Source organism: Electrophorus electricus, chromosome 6 (genome assembly GCF_041902795.1).
Source record: "Electrophorus electricus isolate QZ-2024a chromosome 6, ASM4190279v1, whole genome shotgun sequence".
NCBI classification, from domain to species: Eukaryota; Metazoa; Chordata; class Actinopteri; order Gymnotiformes; family Gymnotidae; genus Electrophorus; species Electrophorus electricus.
This window is the reverse complement of record NC_137502.1, coordinates 28,326,084-28,351,706: the sequence shown is the minus strand read 5'-3', so window position 1 is coordinate 28,351,706 and position 25,623 is coordinate 28,326,084. Positions and strand designations below refer to the sequence as shown.

Here is a 25,623-nt window from a genome sequence, read left to right as displayed (position 1 = left end):
TCCTGAGGTCAAATATAAGTAAAATTTATATACCTGTACATTGCGTACAAAGTACATTTGTACATGTGCTTAGTGTTTTAACAGCCTTGTTATACTGTGTATGACTATGTATGTGACAAATAAACCAAACTTGAAACTTGAATACATAACATATTTATTGTAAAATGTAATTGCTGTCACATAAAATCATACCTGATTAAAAAATTGTTAGAACAACAACAAAAAATGTAATTCAGCATAAGAAGTATTATAAGGTCTACCTATTTTAATTTGTGGGACAAAAAAAACAAAGATTTTGTTGCCTATTGTTTCTGATGAAGCTTTTTTTCCTGCCTATTAGGCCTTTTAAATGAACATCGTAGGAAATCTGTCACACTTGGCTTGATGCGACAGGCTATTTGCTTTGCTGTTGTTGCAAAAGCTTTTTCCTGTACCTCGTTAACTGCAATTCTATATTACAATTAACAAGTTGCCAAGAAGTGCTCCATTTCCTTAAGGAATGAGACATCGTCTGTTCGAGGGCGGTGCCGTTTTCCTTCTTCCAGTGGAAAAGCTCTTCACTTTTTCCTTGCTGTTTTCCGGTGACATTTATGACATCTGGCCCAGACAGCTTAACCCAGAACAGAACCCCCGCTTTGCTACTGTAGCTACACGTTCCCTCTTACTCAGACTGGCTTGTCAGCTCAGTGTTTGGAATCCATCTTTCTACGATTTCTACAAGTGAAGCCTTCAGACTCCCAGAAGCATCTCTGTGCCCTATCCATTTACAGTCCCCGTACAGCTCCAGGAGATGCTGCTTTCCACTCTTCTGTTCATCAGGCTGGAATGCCATTCTCGGCAGTAGCCGAGACAGACAGTCTGACAAATAGGGCGTGTTTGGGATTACAGCCCACAGCTCAACCGTGAAATGCCCAAGTTATGCACATCTGTGCGTCTCCTACCCAGCTATTCTCTAAGTTGCGACTTGTCAACTCTTTGCTCACAAGAGAAATCCCTTCATCAGACACTCACCCAGCTACAGCATGGCCCTCAGTGGACTGGATTATGGTTACAATAGAGGAAGAGTTGTGGTTTTCTGTTGCTTTGATGTATTGGTAGAGTGAGACACAACCCACACGTAGCATGCATGCGTGAGAGCATGACAATAAAGCAAAGAGAAGCAGGCATTCAAAAAGATAGACGACAGACAACAGGAAAAGAATGAAAGCTCAGGCCGTTCTGACAGATTTACTATTCAACAGGCATAAAGTATTATAAAATATCCTACTCCCTTCTCTACCCTCCCATCCTGTACTTGTAAATTATCTCTGCAGAAATCACAGACCCACCAACTATATTAAAACATCTAAATCTACATGTGCTTCTCAAAGCAGGAAACAGTCTGGCAGCATTTTTGACCTTTAATTTTTTTTTTGATTTGAAAAAGAAAGTTCATGACCCTCAAATTAAAAATATACAGTACAGCAGCCTTGGTTGAAAAATTCACCATTTTTAATTCTCTGTGTGGTTGGTTTCAGGCACTTGTAAATCACAGAAGTAATGTTCCAGTCACAGAACTACAATTAAAATCTTTGGTCCTCAGGAAATTCAAATAAGAGGGAAGATTGGAAACCACAGTCTTCTGCACATTCAGCCACAGTCTGGTGTGGAGATTTGTGGAGATTTTCTTTTTTTTCTTGTCTTTTTCTGTTTATCTCCCAGAAGAAGAGAATAGTTTTATAAGTTAAACACTTCATGTAAAATACAAATGGATTACACAAAGAAATAGAGAAAGGTTCTGTGGAGTACTTTACCCCTTCCTTCGGTCTTCAGCACACCAACTAAAAAGTCCCAAAAAGGGATGCAGAAACATGGAGCAGAAAAACAACACAGACTGGCTCGAACTGGTTTTACTGTACAGCAGTGTTCATTATAACTTAGAGGGGGGACGAGAGATAAGTAGTAGCATTTTGAAGATTTGGCAAAAAAGAAAAATTATACATTTACATTTTCCCTCTCATCTCCTCCTGTCCACAATGCAAGGTAGACCCTAAAAAGATGGGCCAACCCCTTCAAAGACAGTGTCTCATCCATAGAACATGTCCCGTCACTCAGCTGCAGGGCAACCACGTGGGGTACGAGCTGCTGCAGGTGGGCACAGGCGAGGGCACGTAGTAGTTGCTGAAGTTGACGTCGCGCACGTAGGGCGCTGGCTGGTAGTAGCAGGTGACGTTGGCCAGTGCTGGGATGGCGTGCTGCTCAGCGAGTGCCCGCAGAGCCAGCGCGGAGATGAGTGCCAGCGTCTGCCGGCGCTCGTGGCCCATCAGGCACACGGTGCTCTCGTCCACCACACGGCGCAGTGTGGCCAGGCACTCGTAGCGCTTGTGCTCCATACCACTGAAGTGGTTCTGCAGGTAGGCCTCCAGCTTTCGCCGCTGCTCGCCCACGTCGGGGAAGTCAATGAAAAAGCGCGAGCACATGTATCGCTGCAGCGTCTTCATGTGTGCCGGTGAGGCGGGCCGGAAGCCGCGCACCAGCAGGTGGCAGTACTTCAGCAGACCGCCACCGCGGATCTCCTCGGGGCTGCGCGTGGCGATGATCTTGGAGCGCAGATGGCCCAGCGCCTCTTCGAAGTCGCCGTACATGCTCTCGCCCAGCACAGTGGGGTGGAAGCTCTCGGACATGGGCGTCTCGGAGCAGCGGTCGAACAGCAGCAGCGAGTCCAGGCCGATCTGGAAGGAATCTACGCTGAACTCGAACTGCCGGCGTAGCGAGTCGACGAACTTGAGCTCCACATTCTTGCCCGTGTTGTTGGAGAGGGAGATGAGGCTCCAGCGGTCTGTGTCCTTGCACACTTTCACCAGCTTCTGCACGTACGCCTCCTTCAGGGTGAGGGCGGTGATGCGCTCGCGGCTGACGCCTGCTGGCAGGAAGTCCAGCAGGCTGTCCAGCACCACATCCTTCACCAGGCGAAAGGTCCTGTCGTCAGTCAGACTCAGTCCAAAGATCAGGTCCAGGTCCTTGTATCCCAGGCCTGTGTCCTGGTGTAGCACGTGGCTGGCTGCGGAGCCGTTGAGTTTCACATCACGAACCACTACCCCGCTCTCCTCCAGTCTGGCCCTCACCACCTGCAATAAAGAGGCCGTGAGAGACGAAGAGAGAAAGGAAGACAGAAAGACAGGGACAAGGACCGGGAGAAAGAGAGAGAGAGCGCGAGATGGTTACAAGAAGAAACTTCTAAATATATTGAGTCATCTTATTGTCACTCATTTACTTCAAGCTTAAAATTGCCCATATATTTCAAGTTGTCACTGGAATTTTACAAGCAATGCAAAAAACACAAATTTCTGCTTCACCGTCAGAGACATTCCAAACTAATAACTTCTCTTACAGTAAAACTAAATCTGTTAAAATAGCAAGTGAGTCAAAATGGAGGACAAGAGTTCACGGCAAATCTATAGTGCATCACTATATCATGTATATTATCATCCACTTCATCTTGAATGTCTTTTTGACAAATGGTTATATATACAGCGTGCTCCTGTAGGCAGGCAGTTCAGCTTCAAAGGCTTCAGCAATCTAGATATCATATAAGCCAGGGGCCACCTTGAAATTCTCTCTCAGTCAGCGATGGAAAACTAAATAATTCTCCACTTCTCTTGGTCAGGCGTGCACCAAAAGAGAAAATCTTTCTCCTTCGCACACCATTCTTAGAAACGGACACACATGCTTGCTTGCCGCGACAGAGGTAGCCATATCTCTTTCCGCAAGGCGGGTTTCAGTTCTCCAAAAGCATGTGGCTTATCCTTGGGAACTGACAAGTCACTGCTTGTCTTTCTTTAAGAGCTCCAGGGTGCTCTAGATCCAAGTCTCTCTGCACAGTCACGCAAGCCCTTCATTTTGAACTGCAGGGTTATCCAAGGGTCCAAGGTAATGCAACTTCAGTGCAACCCTGGTGGCATATAATGATTAGGCTTAGGGAATATCTATCAATTTTCACTTTTTGTCACATTTCTTCATGTAGTACACTATGGTTATGGCAGTAACGAAGTCAAAATCAATGACCCCGATACCCTAAGATGGTATCAAATGTTACACCCAGTGAACAAAAGGACAGTCAAAAAACAACAGAAATAATCCTTCAAGACTACTCTCAATGTAGATACCATTAGTTGTGACTGATCCACTGCTGTAACAGTGCATACAATTATTTTAATAAATACAAGTCTGTCAAGGTGTCTACCAACACAATCAAAGCCTCCAAATCAAAACAATGCACACACCAACAACTCCTCAGACTACTTATGTATTGGCCAAACATCGTCAGTTTTGGAGTATAGATTGTTCAGAGACCTTTCCCAAGTACAACCAGATTAAAAGCATGCAGTTTTTCACATCAAGTTAATTCTCTGTGTAAAGAGAACTCATCTTGTCCATTTAGAAACGCTGTTTAATCTGACTCAAGCAGGTGGGCCTTCAACATCCTGCCTACTGTTTCCTAGAAGCCAGGCCGAGTTTCCTCCAGGTTCTCCACAGCCCATGAAGGCTCAGTCAGTCAGCAAGGTACCCCACAAGCCCACAGAGTATGCCTACGACCGCTGCTCTATTTCATTCAGTCTGGAATTAAGACCATCTCCCTGCCTGCTACCATCCACTGCTTACACCACACCTGGTGATGTGGTGACCTAGCTGTTGCCATGGTTATACAAGCTTATCGACAATGGTTGTCCAACTCAAAGGCCAAATTTTAAAGTGCCTGCATGATGACTGAGTTAGTGACAGGCACATGGTCCACTGCCATGGTACATACATTGAAATGACACTTTCTCCAGGCCTAAGCTTTTCAAAAAGAAAAAAAACAGATCTGGGCCTCTTTCTATTGGATGACTTTCCAACATATCGGTGTCTTGGATATAATTACACAGTTTTGAATACCCAACAAAACCAGTTACAAAACCGGAAAGTTATATTTCACAAAGCTTATGTTTAAAGTTTTCCAAATAGATGGAAATCAGGTGAATTCATGAAAGAAATATACCTACTCTGTTTTCTATGCTATACAGGCACTTCACTAGTAAATACATGTATTTAACATAAGATATATTTCAGTACAGGAAATATGTTAAAAATTAATAATTGGCAGAACTGGAGGAAAAGAGTTCCTTTCCTACAACCTAGCCCTTAAGTCACAATTATTCTACCATTTGCTTTTCCAACCAAAACAGACTGAAAAATCCATTTGCTTCGGAGATTCCAAAACACCTGAAAAGGCAAATGCGGGAGATCACTTCCATCGACCTTGTGCTGGAGACTCATTAAAAAAAACATTTTTTTTTAAACCCTACAAGAAAACATCAGTCTGTCTCGTGCTGACAACCCCTTGGCGGGACACACATCAGCATACATGTGCACATTCTAGTCTCCGGGTCTGGTTCGACAGTGTGCACTGGCCCAGTGGTGCTTATGAACTTTCATTTTCGCACGACTGTAGGAATCTGCTGTTTTTTTTAAAGGTCCAGCCTGGGGTACAGGCCAAAAGCACAGGGCTTCATTGCACCTTGGAGACCAATCAAGGCACCCTGCACTCTGCCAGATAGCTTGGATGAATGAAGTGCTTACGACCTCTCTCTGGCATCACATGGGAACCAACCAAAGTCAAAGAAAGGCTAGGCAGAACTAGGTAGAAGGGTAACGAGAGCTTCCTGTTCCTGTTTAATGTTTTAGCTACTTCCTTTAGCAATTGCTTCCAGGATTCTCCAAAACCAAACACCTCAGGAGATACTGTAGCTCTGCATCAAATTAAGCAGAAAGGGTGTTTTTAATATAATATAAAGCACTGGAATTGGATATGGAATTTGGATATTATGTCACTTGCATGTTGGATTTGTTAAATGTACTAAAACAAATGTTTCACATCTGACTGTTACTTAAATGTCCAAGTTTACAAACTGGACCATTTAACCATCTCATCAGATGATGACCATCTCAAACATTTTCTTATAAGACATGCTTGGCAGTGCCTAGCTGAAAAGCAGTCAGATACCTGAGCTTCACACACTGGCTGTGAGGAGGTTGCTAGGAGATGTGGGCGTCACTTCATCATGAATGCTGTCCTCAAATATTTCTCCACTACCCTCAAACAGTAAGTACTATAAGCGTCTTCTTGTTTTTCCCCACTTATATTCCCCTTCTACAAACAGTAGGGCTAAATAATAATTAAATATAACAATGTAATATTCAAACCTAGTCCAGCTCTTACATATACTTCTACAGCACTATATCATTAAAACCAACAAAAATTACAAATGTAAACATAAAATACAAGCAGTAGTGTATTCTGTATAATATGAATAATCTGTATATGTCTTATTTATCAATGTGCTTCCTGTATGCTTAATTTCCAGGTTGTCCCAAGAGATCAGATCACTGAGCAGCTGGTCATACTACACAGAGTTCTTGTTAGCACTGACCCAGTCTACTGAACCAGAAGGCTACTGTTGCTTAAAGGATTCATCACTTTTAATTTTCTGACCCACAAACAGGTCAACTGTGCCTGCCAAAAAGATCATTACACCACTTATGTAATGAAAGGTTTGAGAAAGAATTTTACATTTTGGCCCACATATAGACTTGTATAATTCAACATGGATCAAAAGAGAGTGAAAACCTGAAAACTGTTTAAAATAACTCTTCAAACTGGCAAACTAAGGGAGTATTTTGGTGGAGGGTAAGTGGGGAATAATTTTATTTATATATATATATATATATATATATATATATATATATATATATATATATAGAGAGAGAGAGAGAGAGAGAGAGAGAGAGAGAGAGAGAGAGAGTGTGTGTAATTATATTATATATTAGATAGATAGATAGATAGATAGATAGATAGATAGATAGATAGATAGATAGATAGATAGATAGATAGATAGGTGTGTGTAATAAAAAAAATAAATTTAAAAAATAAAATATATATATATTTTTTTTTTTTTTAAATTATTATTTATTTATTTTATTTTTTTATTTTACTACTCTCCCTCCTTCAGGTGGTCTCTTTTTCCTTTAAGCTCAGGTCCTCCTCCAGAGGCCTGGGAGCTTAAAGGTACTATATAGAATCTTAGCTGTTCCCAGGACTGCACTCTTCCGGACGGAGATCTGGGATGTTGTTCCTGGGATCTGCTGGAGCCATTCTCCCAGTTTAGGCGTCACAGCCCCTAGTGCGCCGATCACCACAGGAACCACTGTTGCCTTCACCTTCCACATCTTTTCCAACTCTTCTTGCAGCCCTTGGTGTTTCATGAGCTTTTCATGTCCCCATTTCCTGTTGTTGTAATCACTAGGAATTGCTACATCCATCACTGTGGCCCTCTTTTGGTGTTTATCCATCACCACGATGTCCAGTTGTTTAGCCAATACCATTTTGTCTGCAAGTTCCACAGGATCTTAACATGATCTAATATATATATATAAATGTGTGTGTACATACATATATATACATACACACATATATATATATATATACACACACACACACATACACACACACACACACAGATCAACTGTGCCTGCCAAAAATATCATTACACTACTTATGTAATGAAAGGTTTGAGAAAGAATTTTATATTTTGGTCCACATATAGACTTGTATAATTCATATATATGTTACAGACTCATGGTTTATAAAGCACTTTCAACAAATGCCACTGAAAGCCCTCAATGTCCCTCCCCTTTCTGCTATACATGCACTGCTGCAAGCTCCATTTACAGCTTTCTATTTTCCATAAATTTCCTGAGGATGCGCACTAATGATTCATGCAGACACTGCATGCGCTCAAGCAGCCCCTTTCATGGAGGCAGGTCTAGTTCCGAAACCTTTATGCTATTGAGTAAATGTGTCATATATCTTGATCATATTAATGATGTGAACAGGCTATGCTGTAGTTGAAATGTAATAAATAAAAGGACTGCAAGGAGAGGAATCTTCTGTTCCTGTTGTAAATTAAGCTTTGTAATTCAGGTTTAGGTTTCTGGAACTTGAGGATCTGACGCAAAACGCACGAGGTCAATTAACCGTAAGGGGTACACTATTCAAATATGATCTAACAGTTCTCCTTAAATGTGTCTTTCTAAAAAGAGGTTTGGGGGCAAGACATAACGTTTATTTATATAAAAGGTCACACGCGTGGAAAAAAAAAAAAAGTTATACAGCCCAGATTCTATAAAATAAATATGTTGTCCCTCGCGAGTGAGAACGCAAACAAATGCGGGCTGAATCCGTGGATGATGTCTGGTAAGTTAATGAAGAAAAGTGATAGCGCAACAACTGTAATTGAGTTGAAAACAACAACCAACGACAAAACGTTAATGTTGCAATTATAGTATTTAGGAATAACAATGAGAGAAAAGTATCTGCAGAGTTACTAGCAACATTACTGTAGTTAAACTACATAAAAGAAGTAAAATCTAAAGGTAAAACTGCACAGTTTTTCAGCATGACGCACTGCATGTGGGTTTAACCAGCAGGAATAAAACCAGCTGGCTAGTAAAAAGTAAAACAGCCGACCGTGGCCCATGTAGTTTAAAGATTGCTTTCCTGATTTCCACAACATCAAATGCGCTGTTTTACCCCCGGTGTGGCAGCAATCTGCATACGAAATAAACGTAGTATATGGAGGTTTATGAAAAATGAATTAGCGACATAAAATACCACAGTGGAGACGCCAAAACCAACGTTTTTCAGAAAAGAAAAAAAAAAAGACATTACGTTTCCATTTCCAAAATTCCGTTTACATATTAATAGACAAACAGCCAGCACTGTAGATCTATCTAAACTAATTTTGTCTACAGCTGCGAGAGTTAATGAAGACGTTGATGAAGCCTGAGCTCACCTGTACGATCTGTCGTGGCTGAACAGACAGCGTGGGGAAATTTCCGCGTCCGTGTATCGGGACGCTCTCTCCAAGGATGGAGTCCAAACGCTGCACCTGCTCCCAAGACAAAACACAGAACCGCCGATTTTGCTCCGACGCATCCCCGGAGGACATGGCGAAGCTATCCAGAGTTACTAATCTCTGCGGTGGTCGAAGGTCCGTATGCGTATCCCTAGCTTTCGATTTCCAATTTGTTGTTATTCAACTCAGAATGGCCTTGTCTACGAAGTTTGAACCGTGTTGAAGTAATAAACTGTTTAAAAAGTTGACATAGTTTACAAAGCATAACCCTCAAAATTTGACAGTCAACTGTACGCGATAAATATTTCAGTTCGGCCTCAAATCCACACCTATCTCAACAAAGAAGACAACTATTTCGTAAACTGTCTAGTTTGATCGTTCAAACGGCTTTTAACGAAGAGAGATTATCATGTTCGACGTGATTGGTTGAACCGGAGCTTCTTGAATATTTAAACATCCCCTAAAGAACTCCTCGTGCACACGCCTACTTACCGTGCGTCAGAGTCCATGCAGTGATCACTGGTTGCTGCCACTAAATGCAGTATCTCGCCCATGAAGGAGAGGAAAAAAATATGCAGGACTTGTTGGTCGATAACACACTCGTACAACCTATGGGAATGGAAAATGTACTGAGGCACATAAAAGCATCATATTTTCCCTGGGTCAGGCCTTCATACTCTTGTATGAAAATATTAGGCTGTATCTTTTTAATGTTATGAACGTCCCTCTCCTCGGAGCGTCCATTCGTCTGCTTTTAAAGGCACAGGACGTGCTGCCTTCTTTAAAATGCACACTGCTCTTCAAATGCATCTGTATTCATTACACATGTGTTTTTAAAAGAAAGACTGTTTTAATGGTAGTCAGCTTGTGGTCTCGGCAGGTTGATTCAGCATGGAAATGGTCGATGTTTGTAGGACATGAACTTGCAGTAGATGTGTGTGTAAATTAACAGGCAAATTAAAGTTTGAAGATAAAGTAAACAAATGAGCAAAACAAGCATTGAAATTATTAAAAGAAGAACAGAGTGAAGTTTCTAGAGAAATATTGGGAAATGCTAAAGCCCCAGCAGAATGAAGCTTGATCCTGCACAATCGAGACCCTGAACTAGTGAAAGAAACATTGGAGAGTACGTTGGTTGAATATAGTCTACAGGGGGAAGCAGAACTCCAAGACAGACCAGAATGAAAAGAGCTCCAAAACAGGTAAGACCACATTTACAGAAAGAAAAAAGGTTACAGAAAGAAAAAAGGAAGGGAATTTACAACAATTGTTGTGACAAAGCAGCTTTGCACATGTACGAGTCTCTTTTTTACTCTTTCTATAAGACAAATAATCTTACACTTAGAGGAAAAACATAAAAATGTTGATGTTTGTGGAACATGGAAGAAAATGTGTATTTTTACATATTTATATTAAAAGCAAAAATTATTTTTAGTTATTTTGGTTGAGTGAGTTAAGGGCAAAATTCATATAATAAAATGTATTATAAAATACTTATAATCTATTGGTTTGTGTGGCGCGTCACAGCCTTTCTGGGTTTTTTTGTTTTTTGTTTTATTTATTTATTTATTTTTTGTGGTATTAATCCCTGTTCCCCTGGCAACAGAGGTTGTCCTGGTCACACAATGTTGTGATGCGTTCCAGCACCTGCGTCATTGTGCTAATAATAGCCCAGGCCTGGGGCATGAAGGGGGCCTCTTGGTATTGTCTATCCGCCACCCCACCCCTGTCCCAGTACAGCCACTTCACATTAGCAAGCTCAGCCATCTTATCAAAAGGTTGTTATCTCCTAAATTAAAACTCCAAAGGACTGTAATGAAAAAGGCACTCAAATCCACGAAAAATATCTAAAACACACACGTATTATATCTTCAACACACAGTCAATGCGTATGCGTGTACACACACACATAATGTGTATATACACACAGAGAAATCCATATCCTCTGCAGGGATTCTGTCATTCACTTTGTCAAAGACTAGCATTGAGACTGGCATAAGGACGTAAGCTGGTTTGAGTCAGACACAGCGACTTCAGGTCACATCCCTCGTGGTTTGTTTGACACTGGAGATTAAACAGGACTTGTGTTGGGAAAGTCTGCCCAAGCACTGGCAGCTAAACATGTGCAGGTGGGACACTTCTGTTCACTGGTACATTTTTCTCTGGCCTTGTTGTTCGCTGCCAGGCCTTGACACACCTCATGATAAGGTTTTCCACATCTGCTGCCAACCAGTCAGAGAAGTGCAAGAGGATGGCATATGAAGGCTCGTGTGCGTTTAATCTTAAATGGGGATCTAATAGATATATGCACACATGTACATTGGGTCAAAACAAATGGGGGGTTATGAAAAGTGTAATAAATTTGGGTTTTAACAGAATTTTTAAGCCTATAACTAGTACAAATGTATGTACAAATAGGTAAGCATGATGGACATGAACTCATAAGACCACTCACTGAATTAAAACAATGTAACAAAATGAGCAAATGTGGCAGATTATACAGCCAGTTTGTGACGGTCCAAGTCCTGCCTCAAAGCTAAGGATCACTTTCCCTCCCCGTGAGTGTTTCTGCTTCAGTTAACATCTTTACACTTCAACTGTAATTTAAATGTGCCCTTTTGGTATGTGCCAGGTCAAACTATTAGGCCTGCACTTCTGCAAACATCTCCTGTTTTCCGTTGCACCATTAGCAAACAGAGACCTTCGGGGCCTGCAACACTCCCTGTTTCTTTCTCGTCATAGGACTTTGATCTATTGCTATTGGGTTTTAACTAGAAATGTTCAGGTAAACTGAGCAATTATCCAGTGTGAAAGGTGTTCTGGAAAAGGCAAAGGAGATGTGTGTATGAATGTATTCGTGTATGAGTGTAGGGGGAATAAGGAAGTGCTTTTGCAGATCATTTCCTCTGGCTACAATAAGTTTAAAAAACTGGGCCATGGTGCCTCTGCGCCAATCTGGCACATCTGACCTTATCTGAACATACAGGAAGTTTAAAAAGACTTCATTTAGTAAAATAGCTAATACATAAGTTGAATATAGCCTTTCTGAAGAAAACTATCTGTGAACCTGGGTGCTTGAGCAGGCTTCATAATTCCTGTATGTTGACAACAGCGCTGATGAGAGCCACTGGTCATCTTCTGCTTCATTTCTGTCTACTTGTTAAGTATACTCACAGAAAGCAATGTTACTACATCGTAAGCAACTAAAACTGTGCTTTATGAAATGACTAATTGTCAGTAGTTGGGTAACAGTGTATGGTTGTAAATGTGAATGTGCTTGATACTGAAAACCACATGTTTAGTAAAAGGAAAGAGCTGCCCTGTTTATCAGCACTCTAAATGTCACAGGTTTCTGTTTTTCTGCGCAGTGTTGGGGGCAGGGTATTGCATTTCCTCATGATATCTGATGGGCAAAAGGTGAATCAAATTGCATGCATAGTCAAAATTCTTAATTCACTGAAAGCAATGAGGCTAGGTCAACTTCTGAAAAGCAACACTTCTCTAGTTCATTTCTCTCTGGACTTCATTGTCCTTTCCATACTATCCACAAGGACATTCACAAGGGATTATGATGATACTGTAAGTCTTACATACTTACAAAAGCTTCTTAATGTATTCTCGCTCTGATGGTTATTGGGCTTCATGCAAGAACATATTCATAATCTTATCCTAAATTTCATCATATTTTTACCCTAGTTAGTTTGAACAACTAAGCCACACTGGATTCAGCAAACACTAGTAAGTTCACTAAATGTAAATATCCCATGTATTTGGTACAAGAGTGTTGTGTTTATGAAAATTATGAATTAGCATATTTGTTATCCCAAATACATCCCATTGTATGACTCTTTAGTCAGAGCTCAACTGGAAATGTGTTATTATTTTTAAAGCCTTTTTAACAAAATCATAAAAGCAAACGCACAGGCAGTATATGCAGGATAAGCATACCTATATTCAAAAATGAATGTTTAACTCCCGATTACAATCCTGGATATGAATAATAACTGCATAATTAACCCCCATAATGCATTTTTTCCACCCACCTTATGTCAGGCCAAGCACTGTTTAGGCGCAGGGTATTTTTCCTGACAACGTGGGGTTATGTTAAAGCTTTTAGAAAGAGAAATTCTTTGCATACTGCAGGTGAGCCATGAGAGTGTTATGTCACCAGTGTTGGGCCACACATGGTTCTGCAGCTCCCTGGTACCTCAGCCTTGCTATTTACTTTCATGAATGCATTTACATAATAGTCCATGCATGCTTATACCATGGATAATCTCACCACACTGAAGATATGTCCAGAGACTATGCAATAAGTGCCATTGTTATTAAGGAGGAGGTGGTGACAGTAGTGAACTGCTAGTGTTTGTTACAAAGTGAACAGCAGTAATAAGGTCACTAAGCAGAGATGTATCATGCTATCTAGTGACTGAGTTAACGTATGTTTAAAAAAACTATGGAAAAGTTTGGACTGTAGAATTAAAGGAACCAGAGGTTAAAATGGAAAAAGTCATGAAGGAGTGAAAACCTTAAAATACAGAGAAAAAAGTCAATTGTTAGCAGATGTTTTTACCCTGCAATGTTCCTGATGGTCTTTTTTATTTTATTTATTTTTTTTTTTTTTTTTAGCTGCCGTACATTAACTTGTTTCTCATTTACTTTAAAATAATTGACAGGACATAATGAATGCTTTTCCAAGGGGGCAGGTTCAAACTTAATTAGTTTGTGTCTGTCTGTATAGAGAGTAGATGAGATTGTAACAAGCACAAATCATTTAATTAATGCTTGTTAAACAAACTGCTTACTCTAAACCCTAATTAATCCACAGAACATTTGGCAGTGACCTGTGCTTCAGTCTTCCCACAGCTATCTTAAGTTCATCAGCACTCCACCACCTATCAGTTTCCTCAAAGTGTCACACCTGTTTGGTGTAAAAATGCATTTATTCCTTATGTTGCAAAGTCTCAACCCCAGGAGTCTCCATGGCAGTTCTTCTTCTTCTCTGATCTTGGTCGATCCTTTCCTGCACTGCCCCCACATCAAATCTGTTCTTCTTAGGCCTATTAACACACATTCTTCCTGGTTTACTCCAGCCTTGTCAGTTTGCACTAACATGATGTAGCCTTAGTTGTTTCCGTGGTACTTTGTGGTTTTAACACTTCCATGTGTTAACTTTGCCTGCCTGTGTCTGTTTAATTATTATGGATGTGCCTCTGATTACCTTGTCTGTGGTTTTTTTTTTTTTTTTGGCCATTCAGTTCACAGTGGCAGTCACTCCTGAAACCTTCCTAATAAAGAACATCTGCAGATGCATCCTACTGCATGTCAGTTAGAATCTCACGAAACCACAGAACATGTGTACATCCACATGCTGCTTTAATAGTTCTGCTTTTTACAAATATATATCTACTTCATTAGGCTGTCGCTTCTGTCCACTGGATTTTTACATCGCTGGCGGCCAAGTTGGATACGCAGGTTGTAGCATCTTGCATTTCCTCAAATTAAGGGTACAGGGACAAACAGAATGGCTTGAGACTGTTTATTGATCAAGATGTAAGACAGAGACCTATTTAGTCCATGGTAAACACAATGCATGTTTGACAAGGAGTATTGTTGATATTTCAAAACTCTGATTTGATGCACTGAAAACAGTAGTGAATCTAGTTATAAATTGATACTCCCTTTGCTACTGTGTCAGTCACTATCAGTCATACTCAGTCTGAAGGTGAGCTTAATTTTACTTCAGGCATACAGAACGCTTTGATATAAAGGCATGCATTTATAAACATATGGTATCTAACCATGTTTTAAGTCATGTATGCCAACAGCGATGCCCTTGGTATCTGGAAACATCTTGTTGCCTGGAAACAGTTATAATCTAAAAGAATCCACATGATGATGTGCCTTAGCAATGGCTTGTTTTGTGGTAATTACTGTTGCCCCCCACTTTTGAGCAGTGATTTAAATCAAACAATCTTTCCACACATTCAAACGGAAGCTATTTGGCTTACACCACTACTTTTGAAGTTTGTTTCAGTGTTGCAGACAAAATTATATCAGCAGACATCAAGCCCAGACATGATTGTGATTAAGCTTTTAGGTCACACATTTATGTGCATAAGCATCCACTATAGCCATCAAAATTCACAGAAGTGATACAATGACCTTATATTGTCCTGAGCGCTTTTTGATAAAGCCTGAATGCATAAATGCTAGAAATCACATATGGTGCTGCAAATTGAGAAAAGGAGCTTGTTCACTAAGAACCGAGCTGAGTGACACTGAAATGGCCCCCCATCTTTCCATGACAGCCTCTCTCCACATCCCTTTCTTCCTCTGTCTCTCCTCTAATCGCCAGACGGCTAGGTTGTGCTTACTCCCTGACCTGCTCCACTGTGTATGGAAAATAAACACTGTCTTGTGGCACTGTAGCTCACCACAGCGCGACTTGCACAGAGGGAGCCTGGGAAGAGGGCTCCCTTTACAACTGTGGCCCTTTTCTTCCCAGATAAGAAGAATGAGAGGGTACAGGGGGTGCACGAGAGCTGGCGATCCTTTTCTTCTGATAACAGGTCAGGGATGTTTGAGGACTCTGACTGTGAGACAAGCAGAGAGATTGGAAATGTGTAAGTCCAGATACTGCAGGATCCTCAATCCTGGATCCCTGTGAAACACGATCAACCTTCAGCATATGCTGAATCCCCGCCATGCTAACCGCCAGTATGCTCCTCCGTAAGCTCCATGCCCAACTCTATGGAAGTATGCAAGTATGCTGAGATATTTGCTGGCCAAGCATCCACCAAGCACTGCATTCAGAGACAACTGAATGTCTCCTAAGTTCCAGTTTCTAACTGTTCCATTATTTAAAATTTCTTCAAAAAACTTGCAGTATTCCATTTCATAGTTTTACAATAAACACACATAAAACCAAAACCTTTCAGTTACTTTCCTTATCAACCTTTTAAGTGACTTTACAATTGATTTATTTCCACTTCCAGAACTGTCTGCAAGTAGAGTATTTAAATTGTTTGAAGTCATGGACTATTTACTGACTATTTACTGAAGAAAACTTTCAAAAGAGAGGAGTTTATATTACACATCTCACAACAGATCAGATTAATAGTTGTCATTCTAGCCACATGCTTAAAAGAAATAGTGTGCATAATTTATACAGAAAAGTACGGATGTTCAAACATGTTGCCCTGAAATCGACCTGTTTTAATAATGGTGATATATCCTTAAGATCCCATCATTTGTACATTTGTCAACCAAGAACCTCTTATAATAATAGAGAAAGATTAAACTAATAATTTGTTAAATAAATGCAAGACATTAGTATCTAGTAACTGATCTCTATAACTCTGTGTATAAACTGTTAGAATTAATGATATATGTAAATAACAATGATCCTAGAAATAGGATCTTTACATGCAGGATTTGGCATTTTCTCTGATTGGCTGACATGATGGGACCTGTGTTCCTAAAATGTCACTTGAGCTGGAAAACAAAACACAGCATAATTAATATTCATAGCACAGGCCCTGTGACTTCAAATAAGACTGAAAAAACAAATACATAAACCCAGGCACAGACCCTGGGCCATCACAAAAATCAGAAAAGCATGCCTTGAGGTTTATAGATACAGACACAGGCTTTCTCTCACTTTAAAATGTGTTTGGTAATCTGAGCTGCACTTATCAGGCTTATTGGGTGCTCCTCTGGTTCCTCTCCCTTACAGACTACTGTGTGTCTGCTTGCCATTCAACCTCAGACCAGGAGCAGTTGTGTTGTGAATGCTCGAGGTTAACTGCTGAAGACTCCATATGCCCTTCATCATGGCAGCCTCAGGTTGATGATGACATCACCAAGTCACATGACACAACAAAGCTCAACAGCCTATCCAGAAAATCAGTCACACTGAATACAAAACAAAGAATAATCCATACAATTCAGGAAAAGAAAAACATGTTTTTGATCAGTCCATTCAGACTGAATGCAACTCATAAAATAGTTTATTCAAGCATTTTGTACACATTACAAATTGACATGACATTAGATTTCACTGTATTAAACAGCCTTACCCAGTGGTAGTAAGTCACCGTAAGTGGGTGTATAATCCTGAAGACATTTCCCTGCCTGTCCAAGGGCTTTCACCAGATCTGTAATAAGAATCCAGTTTGATCAACTTTCCTTCAAACCTCTCTTGGGTCATTGGTCTTCTCCAATGAATGTGTACAATGTTGGCCACAAAACGGTGTCCACTGTTCTGTACATATCTTCAAAAAACAATTTATAAATGTTTATTTTTCCCTTTTGATCATTTAAACAGCAGTACATTCAGACAATGGCTGTAAAACCTAGGTTAGATTTCTGAACAATAGCTAACATTACTGAGTAAACGTCATTCGTCATGTCTTTACTCTGAATAACTAAAAGGTTTCTTTATGCTTTCTGCATATTTATGTGTCTGTTCTTACCCCCTGAAGCGCCGACACCGGCATTTGAAAGGTAGAAGCAATCCCAAAGTCTGACTACCCAGCAGCGTGGACCACTGCTCCTAAAGCCAAAGCATGCACCTGGATTGGCAATGGAGAAGAATATAATGAGCAAACTCCTGAGGACAAATGATTGAGGATCCTTCCAGGAAGCAGAACACAGCCTTGTATGTGGCAGTCGTTTTTATAGAGTATTATTCCAGTACAGATGGGGGTTTTTCAACCTGGGAAGACGCTACTTTCTGGGTAGATATAGCCATGCAGAAAGATATGTTTTAGCAGAAAGATAATCTGCCATTGTGCCGTGATCTTGGTGAACCCATAATATAGCAGGCAGAAGACAGCGTTAATACTACGGAGACAGTGAAGGATGGAGAGCTGGAATAAAATGGTTGGACTGCACCAGAAAGTTCAAACGTGGCGCTCCTGATCAGCGTTAATATAATATAATAAAAGAAAAGAAAAACGAATAAAGAAAAAAGAGACATCAAAGAATTTTAAAAAGTAAACGAAAGGAATCACAAATTATCATCATTCCAACTAAAACTGAAATGCTTACTAAACAACTGAAAAATATTTGTAGTTTTCTTAGGGTAACGTTAGGCCTAAAAATGTGTGTAATGAAAAGAGCATGCGCCTTCATTAAAAGGCTGCTGAGAGCTACAGTAGCTAAAGAACGGGGGCCTTGTTTAGCTGCAGTCTAGTGGCTGATGGGATCCAGCAGGGCCGTGGTGCGCCCTTCTACCTGAGACCCCTGACTGGCAGCCCCTGTGCCCTCCCAGAGAACAAAGGGTCCATGCCACTGATTACACGCAATGCTGAAGATTGAGCCCAGATGTCAAACAGTTTGTGTTCGGCCCAAGATCCTTTTTTTATGGCCACATAAATTCATCACAGCCGCTAGCGTTTGATGTGAGAGCAAGAGGCATGCGTCATATCATTGACATACTGCAGTCCTTTGAAGTCGAGCTGTGATGATCCTAATATGTTTTAAGGCACATCTGATAAAGGCACTGGCGTACAGAGTGGATTTATGCCCTATTCCTGAGGTATCGTGCTGGGATTCATTTGCATAGGACAGGGGTCTGATATATGGAGGAGAGCAAACTGACCGTGATGCTGGAAAGGTCAGAGCAATGCTTTGAGCATCCTGATCACCACTGCTGTGCACGTGAATCCAGCCGCACCGTTACAGGCTGCGATATTAGCCGTACACCCACTCAAACGAGAGTGTGAAGGAGTGCACTTTGGTTGAAAGAGAAAGAAGGAAGAGGTCGGTGTTGCAGGTTTTGTGATTATTTTGCAACTAGAGATTACTGAGAAGATTTTCATTATACTCTACACCAGTGTATATGTGAAATGACTGCAAATATGGACTGCACTAGAGGAGGAGGAGGAGGAGGAGGAGGAGGAGGAAAAAGCAACAACAGCAACGCAGTTTAGGTGCTGTGACCAGTTTAGCTGATTACAGCATGAACACGAATTCACATTCATGTGTTGAAACTTGAATGGAAACTGTGGTTTATCGAGGGTGGTCTGTTCCCTGCAGAGCCATTTTTCAACATTTAAAGCCCTGTAATTTTGTCTAAAAGACTTATTACCCGTTCATCACCATATCTGGCAATGCAGGACTACACACCTCAGACTATGGAGAGGTCATCGGTGTTGCATGTAAAGTTTGCATTTGTCCATAGCATTTCTAAAATTTATTTATTTGTTTTTATTTCTTGTTTTTATATCTATTTAGATAATCTAAATCTATAAAATGACTCCACACAAATTACATGCCTTTAGCATTAACAAAATAAATCTTTATAGTACTAAGATAATGATTGCCATAGCAGAAAATCATCTTGCACAGCAGTAGTAAAACTTTAGGATTTACAAAATGCTAGCGACAGTCTTTGATGTATGGACTCTATAGAAGCTTCTAGACTAGTGTATAGGTTGTGTGTGTGTGTGTGTGTGTGTGTGTGTGTGTGTGTGTTTTCAATATACAGAAAGAAAGAAAAAAAAAAGTTTTTCCATCCTGTACTCTGCAGTGAGAAACGAATGTTGTGGGCCTTGCCTTGGGCAGGGGGTGCCCCTCTCTGCGGGTGCGAGGTATATATGGCTCATTTCAAGCCTCCTGGTGGAGATGGGGGTTTGTGGGCTGAGGGTAAAAGCTTACGCACTGCTGGAGGCCCTCTGTGTACTGACTACTCACTTTTCTCCACGCTGCTGAGCCCCTGCCTGTGCACAGAGCCCAGCCTGCGGCCCTCCAGGATCTAGTCCTCCATTCCCGTCCTTTATCTGTCTATCGCTCCCGCTCTCAATTTCCGCTTCTCTGGCACGCATAGCCACGCTCTCACATCCACCTCCTCTTAGTCCACTTTCTGGTTCCCCTCATGGAAAAAAAATAAAAGCGAAAGAGGTAACATGACCGCAGAGACACAGAAACAACAGCCGATAAAAGATGCATTCTTTCAGAGCATGAAAGATAACCCTATTGTTCCTGCTCCCCAAAACAGGCCAATAAAGAGAAATGAGAACACAGTTTTGGCTTCAATGAACTGGGGGAAGAGGACAGAATGACTCCAAAAAGTGGCTGTAACGGTTGTGACGCACTGACTGGGCGATCGGCCATCAGATGGCGTCAGGCCAATGGAAGTAATTTTGTTGTGCTAACGATCCAGAAAACAGGTGGAACATTTGAGATTATTGATGTTACTGTATGCAATTGTATGGAAGGATCTGAAGAACAGGAGGGAGTCACTTAGATCTCAGTATACTCGTTATAAGAAGCATGCGCCTTCACAAAGCAGCAGGTTCCTTTTGAATTATTTTCTTTCGTGTGGGCACATAACATACGTGCATGATGGTCATCGAATGTTGTCTGGAGTGTAAATACACACAGGTAACGAGGGATGACAGTGGACTGACGGAAGGTGACATTGAGTCTCCTGAAATTGGCTTTAGCTCTTCAGTGCGAGTTTGGGGTGTCCCTGGTCCAAGCCTGCGGTGACAGCCTGGCTCTGGCTAGGTAGATCTTCTCAGCACGAACACACACCACTCAGGCAGCACTGTGACGTCCAGCTTCTCAATAGATCTGTTTTGGACACGTCTTTGTGCTCCGGGTGAAGGTTCATGTGTTGGGGCTGTTCCAACGTGTTGGCCCAATCTCCACATGGCAAAGGTGTGCTGATAAATGAGGGAATAAAGACAGATGGACTGTCAGACATCATCTTTAATCCAAGAAGCACTAGATGTTAACAGTTCTAGAGAGTCCGTCTCAACTCAGTCTGCTGTCTATAAAAAAAGAATTATATCAGTAGAAATATATCTGTACAGCGTAGAGGGAGAAACTCGTAATGAAACCGAAGAACCTGTCTCATGCAGTCCTTGGGTTTCTGTCCTTTCAAATGTTTCGTATTTTACATCAAAGGTGGCTGATTTTTGAAGGCTTGGTTTTCTTTTTCAGAGCTGCATGTCCTACATCGATTTGTTTTCATTCAGGGTTGTTTGTTGTTAGTGTTTGAGATGACTAGATTGGTCTGTGTGCCAAGAAAAAAAATCCAATCTGTGCAGGCGAGTGAAGGTGATTCTGATTCTGAAACATCTGCTTTTATGTTTACGTTTTTTTTTCTTCAAAATGAGGGCAGCCAAGGAAATGAGCTATCTGCTTGCAAAGTGTATGTTGTGTTAAATGTTGTGCTGTTGACATAGCTCAAGGATACACACTATAGGAAGTTTTAATAGCAGTTTCTTTTATTTGTTATTAGAATTTTGCAAGGTGCAAGAGTCTTCCTTACAAAATGAAGAACTAAAACAATGTGAGCAAATGTTGGAATGTCAGTTTCGATGTAGAAGCATTCAAAGCCACTTGACAGCTGACAGAACTCTTTATATTTTCCCAGTTACTAAACTGAAGGTTTTTTCTCACAAAGTCTCAAATTTGAATGGTAGTTCAATGGACCACCTCTGTAAGATGTTCTGGGAGAAGATTTTGTTTCGGTTAAGGCGGCTGGTCCCATGCTCATGGAATTAGTATGTACATGACATGAGTACAGTCACTAGCATGAAGCCTCAGAAAAGAAATTAAGTAATTAGGAAAAACAAAACACTGATAGGTGGTTTCACAAGGCTGGTGTTTGGGGAACAGCCTTTTGACTGCAGTCGTCATGCTGCACCAGCCACACCCGAGATGCCAAACAGGAGGAAACCGGAGCGCAGAAACAAGCTAGGCTATCAGCGACGCAAAGGGTTAAGCGAGGCAAGTTATAGAGATGGAGAAGGATGCCTGAATTTCGGCAGTCCACAAGATATGCCACCACGGGAGTCTGTTGGAATTCTATCACAAAATAGCTCTAGAAGCCAAAGGTACGTTAATCATATGGTGCGAGGGACAGCGGACGGGAAAAGCCCAGGGTTCCTTTTTCCAGCCTCTCTGGTTACAGCAGGCGATGGCTTCCCCCACTTCACCCACACACATGAAGACCATATGTACCATCACAGTTTCCATCAGCACGCTGCTGGGGTTTCTGCCACTGGATATTTACAAGGTTATGAGGGGGGGGGAAAAAAAGAAGTGACAGGAAAACCAAGCACTTTTCTCCTTTTAATAGGGAAAGTGGAGCCTGTCAGGGACAGGGGAAGCCTGAGCCACAATAACTTACAGAAGATGTGAGGTACGAGGTATCGCCCGTCACCGCCACATTAATGACAACTCAGTCAGTGCATCTGCCTGCAATTTTTTTTGCTGTGTTTCACATACAATAATTATATAGTTATAAAGACCGCGATCCCCAAATCCACAAGCACTCAAGGAATACCCAGAACTGGTTCACACAAACACCCCCTCCCCTCCCCAACCACATTCATTTGTCTTCTGTGTCACTCTAGATAACGTACATATGCCTCTGTCCAGCCCTGCAAACCCAGCTGTTGACAGGCAGAGTAATTACTGGTACCTGACCGTCGGTACGCCCAGTACAGCATATGGTCAGGGCAATGAGGGACTTGCAGCTCTGTCATCAGCTTTGATAGTGTTACCGTGAGAGCTGCACCATCTGACTATCATTTGTGTGCTCTTTTCTTTTTAGCTTTTCATTGAGAACGCTTTTTTCCATTTGTTCCTTTCTGCCTCTCTTACTCTCCAGCCAGGATCTGAAAGATGGAAGAGTGAGAGAAGGTATGTCACACCTGTTGCAGCAACACTACACTAGCTGTTGGTTTCAGTTATAGTAGATTTATAAATCCTTATAATATTTTGTTAACACATAAAACCGCATGATTAACCAGAATCATTTCGTACTCTTGCAATTAAAAGCCTTTCATATTTTTTTCAGTGGGGTCACTCAGTAATATGCTTTAAATTTAATATATAGTAAATTACACAGCTGACACAGGGAGCACACATTCACTCACACACACACAGCTGACACAGGGTGCGCACAAACACACATAGCTGACACAGGGAGCACACATTCACACGCACACGGCTGACACAGGGAGCACACATTCTCTCACACACACACACAGCTGACACAGAGAGCACACATTCACTCACACACACACACACACAGCTGACACAGGGAGCACACATTCTCACATACACACACACACACAGCTGACACAGGGAGCACACATTCTCACACACACACACACGGCTAACAAAGGGAGCACATATGCACAAACACAGAGCTGACACAAGGAGCACACGTGCACACAGAGCTGACACAGGGAGCACACGTGCACACAGAGCTGACACAGGGAGCACACATGTGCACACACAACTGACACAGGGAGTACATGTGCACACACAGTTGACACAGGGAGCACACATGCGCACACACACAGCTGACACAGGGAGAACACATGCGCACACACACAACTGACACAGGGAGCACACATGCGCACACACACAGCTGACACGGAGCACACGTGCACACACACAGCTGACACAGGGAGCACACATGTGCACACACACAGCTGACACAGGGAGCACACATGCGCACACACAGCTGACACAGGGAGAACACATGCGCACACACACAACTGACACAGGGAGCACATGTGCACACACACACAGCTGACACAGGGAGCACACATGCGCACACACACAGCTGACACAGGGAGCACACATGCGCACACACAGCTGACACAGGGAGAAGACATGCGCACACACACAACTGACACAGGGAGCACATGTGCACACACACACACAGCTGACACAGGGAGCACACATGCATACACACAGCTGGAGGGCTCTTCATAGTGCCTTGTGGCTCTGCATCTGAGTGCAGTGACAGTATAAATAGGGCACAAAAGAGGCCTTGACACACAGGCATCCCTTAAAGTGCACACGCACATACACATATTGACACAAGCGGTCTCCTCTCCCGCAGTTGCCAGCCAGCCAGACAGGAAAGGCTGTTCTTGTACTGTCCGACCCCAGAGCGGGCCGGATTTGTTCGGCAGCTACATACATGGCCACCTGAGGCTGTTTTTCACCCTACATAAGCCCACTAAGCTCAGCTTTGCATGATAAACAAGAACATGCACTTAAGGAGGAGGCATGTGTGCTGTTGAGTTTTGGCGCAGTGTAAACAGTTCTGTACTTTCACCATTGAAACACACACCTTATCTAAACTTCAGTAGTGCAAACAGGTGAATTTGGAATGCTTTTCCCAGCATGTCTGGAATGCTGCTGCCTCCCAGGCCGCTATGGTGAGTATGGATGAAGGGAACGGAGCAAATTGAAATGCAGAGCTGTGATCCAGAGCTCGCTCTCCTGGAAAAATCCCGTCCCCGGTGGCCTGGATGTGGGAATCACCCTCCCGGCACAAGGTCACCCATCTCTCTGCAGCACACTCCATAAAAATGGTCACTTAATTTATGTTTTCTTTCCCAAAGGAACTCATGAAAGTCTCCAGAGGCCTTTTTGCTCCATGATGGTTTATGTGCCTTGGAGTTGGAGGCGAGAGCCAGGCCCCAACAATCCCTCTCCCTCTACTGGGCAGGGCACAGGAGGCTCAGAAGAACATCACAAATGCCAAAGTGATTTATGTGGCCACAGACAATGAGAAAATGTGGGCATTTGGGCAACATTTAGACCAGCGCTACCTACAGGCTTCGCAACACGGTCACCAGCTGAAGTCAATGTGCACAATCTCAGTTAGAGTTGTCAGCTTCACTTGTTGCTCTGGCTTGATATTTTCCTCCAAATTTCTATGAATTATATACAAATGCAAAGTAACTACAGTACTGTACAAAGAGGTGTGGAGATATTTAAAATTGTAGCGAAGCACAACTTTCCAGAGAAAATAAATTTGGAAAGAAGTCCTTCATCAGCTGAGCAATCAAAGTGCTTCTCATTACAATATACAAAAATACAATATTTTATTACAACAGTCCTCTGGAAGGTGAAGGCAACAGTGGTTCCTGTGGTGATCGGAGCACTAAACTGTGATGCCTAAACTGGGAGAATGGCTCCAGCACATCCCAGGAACAACATCCCAGATCTCTGTCCGGAAGAGTGCAGTCCTGGGAACAGCTAAGATTCTTTGTAGTACCTTTTAAGCTCCCAGGCCTCTGGAGGAGGAAAAAGAATTGGCCCAGAGGATGGTGAGTGAGGAAAAACGTGTGTATAATTTTACATACACACACACACACATATATCTATATATATATCTATATAGATATACACACACACACACACACTTTATATATATATATCTATATAGATATAGATATACACACACAATTTTATATATATCTATATAGATATAGATATACACACACACATTTTATATATATATATATGTATATACATATATATATATAGATATATAGATAGATAGATAGATATATATATACACATACACACACACTACTCTACTTCAGAACTGCCAGACGACACAACCATCAGCTTTCTGCACTGCACTGAGCTGAAACTGACATGCTGTTTTGGAAGTAACTATTGCCATCTAGTGGCATAACTACAAAGGCAAACCGTTAGTGACTATAAAATCATCTTAGGAATTAGTACAAGTACATGTAATTGTAAATTAAAGTCAGTAATAAGAGACTGTTTTAGTTTCTTAGTAATTATGCCAACTTTAGCAAGCTAAGATCTGAGCCTGCTTCAGTAGACAAACTCTTAACCCAGGTGAATCTCAACAGCTGATAAGACAAGTGAAGCCTTTAAGATATGA

The 25,623-nt window shown here is 41.7% G+C and overlaps 1 protein-coding gene and 1 long non-coding RNA gene across 4 annotated transcripts; one reads left to right on the top strand and one right to left on the bottom strand.

Moving 5' to 3' along the window:
- Positions 1 to 1,469: 1,469 nt before the first annotated feature.
- tent5bb (terminal nucleotidyltransferase 5Bb) lies at positions 1,470 to 9,293 on the bottom strand. Of its 2 annotated transcripts, XR_014124250.1 has the most exons (3): positions 8,871 to 9,293; positions 1,794 to 3,107; positions 1,470 to 1,686 (listed from the first exon to the last, which is right to left on the bottom strand). XR_014124250.1 is itself a non-coding variant. In XM_035525683.2 (2 exons), exons 1-2 carry the CDS (start codon positions 9,024 to 9,026, stop codon positions 2,091 to 2,093), a joined length of 1,173 nt encoding a protein of 390 aa, XP_035381576.1. In that variant the 5' UTR covers positions 9,027 to 9,293; the 3' UTR covers positions 1,470 to 2,090. The 2 variants fall into 2 exon arrangements, 1 of the variants encoding a protein (XP_035381576.1); XM_035525683.2 differs by having other exon boundaries at positions 1,470 to 3,107.
- A 174-nt stretch (positions 9,294 to 9,467) lies between these two features.
- Positions 9,468 to 24,991, top strand: LOC118241230 (uncharacterized). Of its 2 annotated transcripts, none has more exons than XR_014124251.1 (4): positions 9,468 to 10,135; positions 22,033 to 22,095; positions 22,567 to 22,598; positions 24,323 to 24,991. It is a non-coding gene; the product is annotated as an uncharacterized LOC118241230 (long non-coding RNA). The 2 variants fall into 2 exon arrangements; XR_004775907.2 differs by having other exon boundaries at positions 22,510 to 22,598.
- The last annotated feature ends 632 nt before the right edge of the window (positions 24,992 to 25,623 follow it).

What these genes read in the sequence shown, in the direction of transcription:
- tent5bb (XM_035525683.2), bottom strand. Translation starts at nt 9,026, where the DNA reads ATGTCCTCCGGGGATGCGTCGGAGCAAAATCGGCGGTTCTGTGTTTTG. An exon ending in AGCCACGACAGATCGTACAG is followed by an intron (nt 3,108 to 8,870) that starts GTGAGCTCAGGC and finishes TCTTTATTGCAG; the next exon opens with GTGGTGAGGGCCAGACTGGA.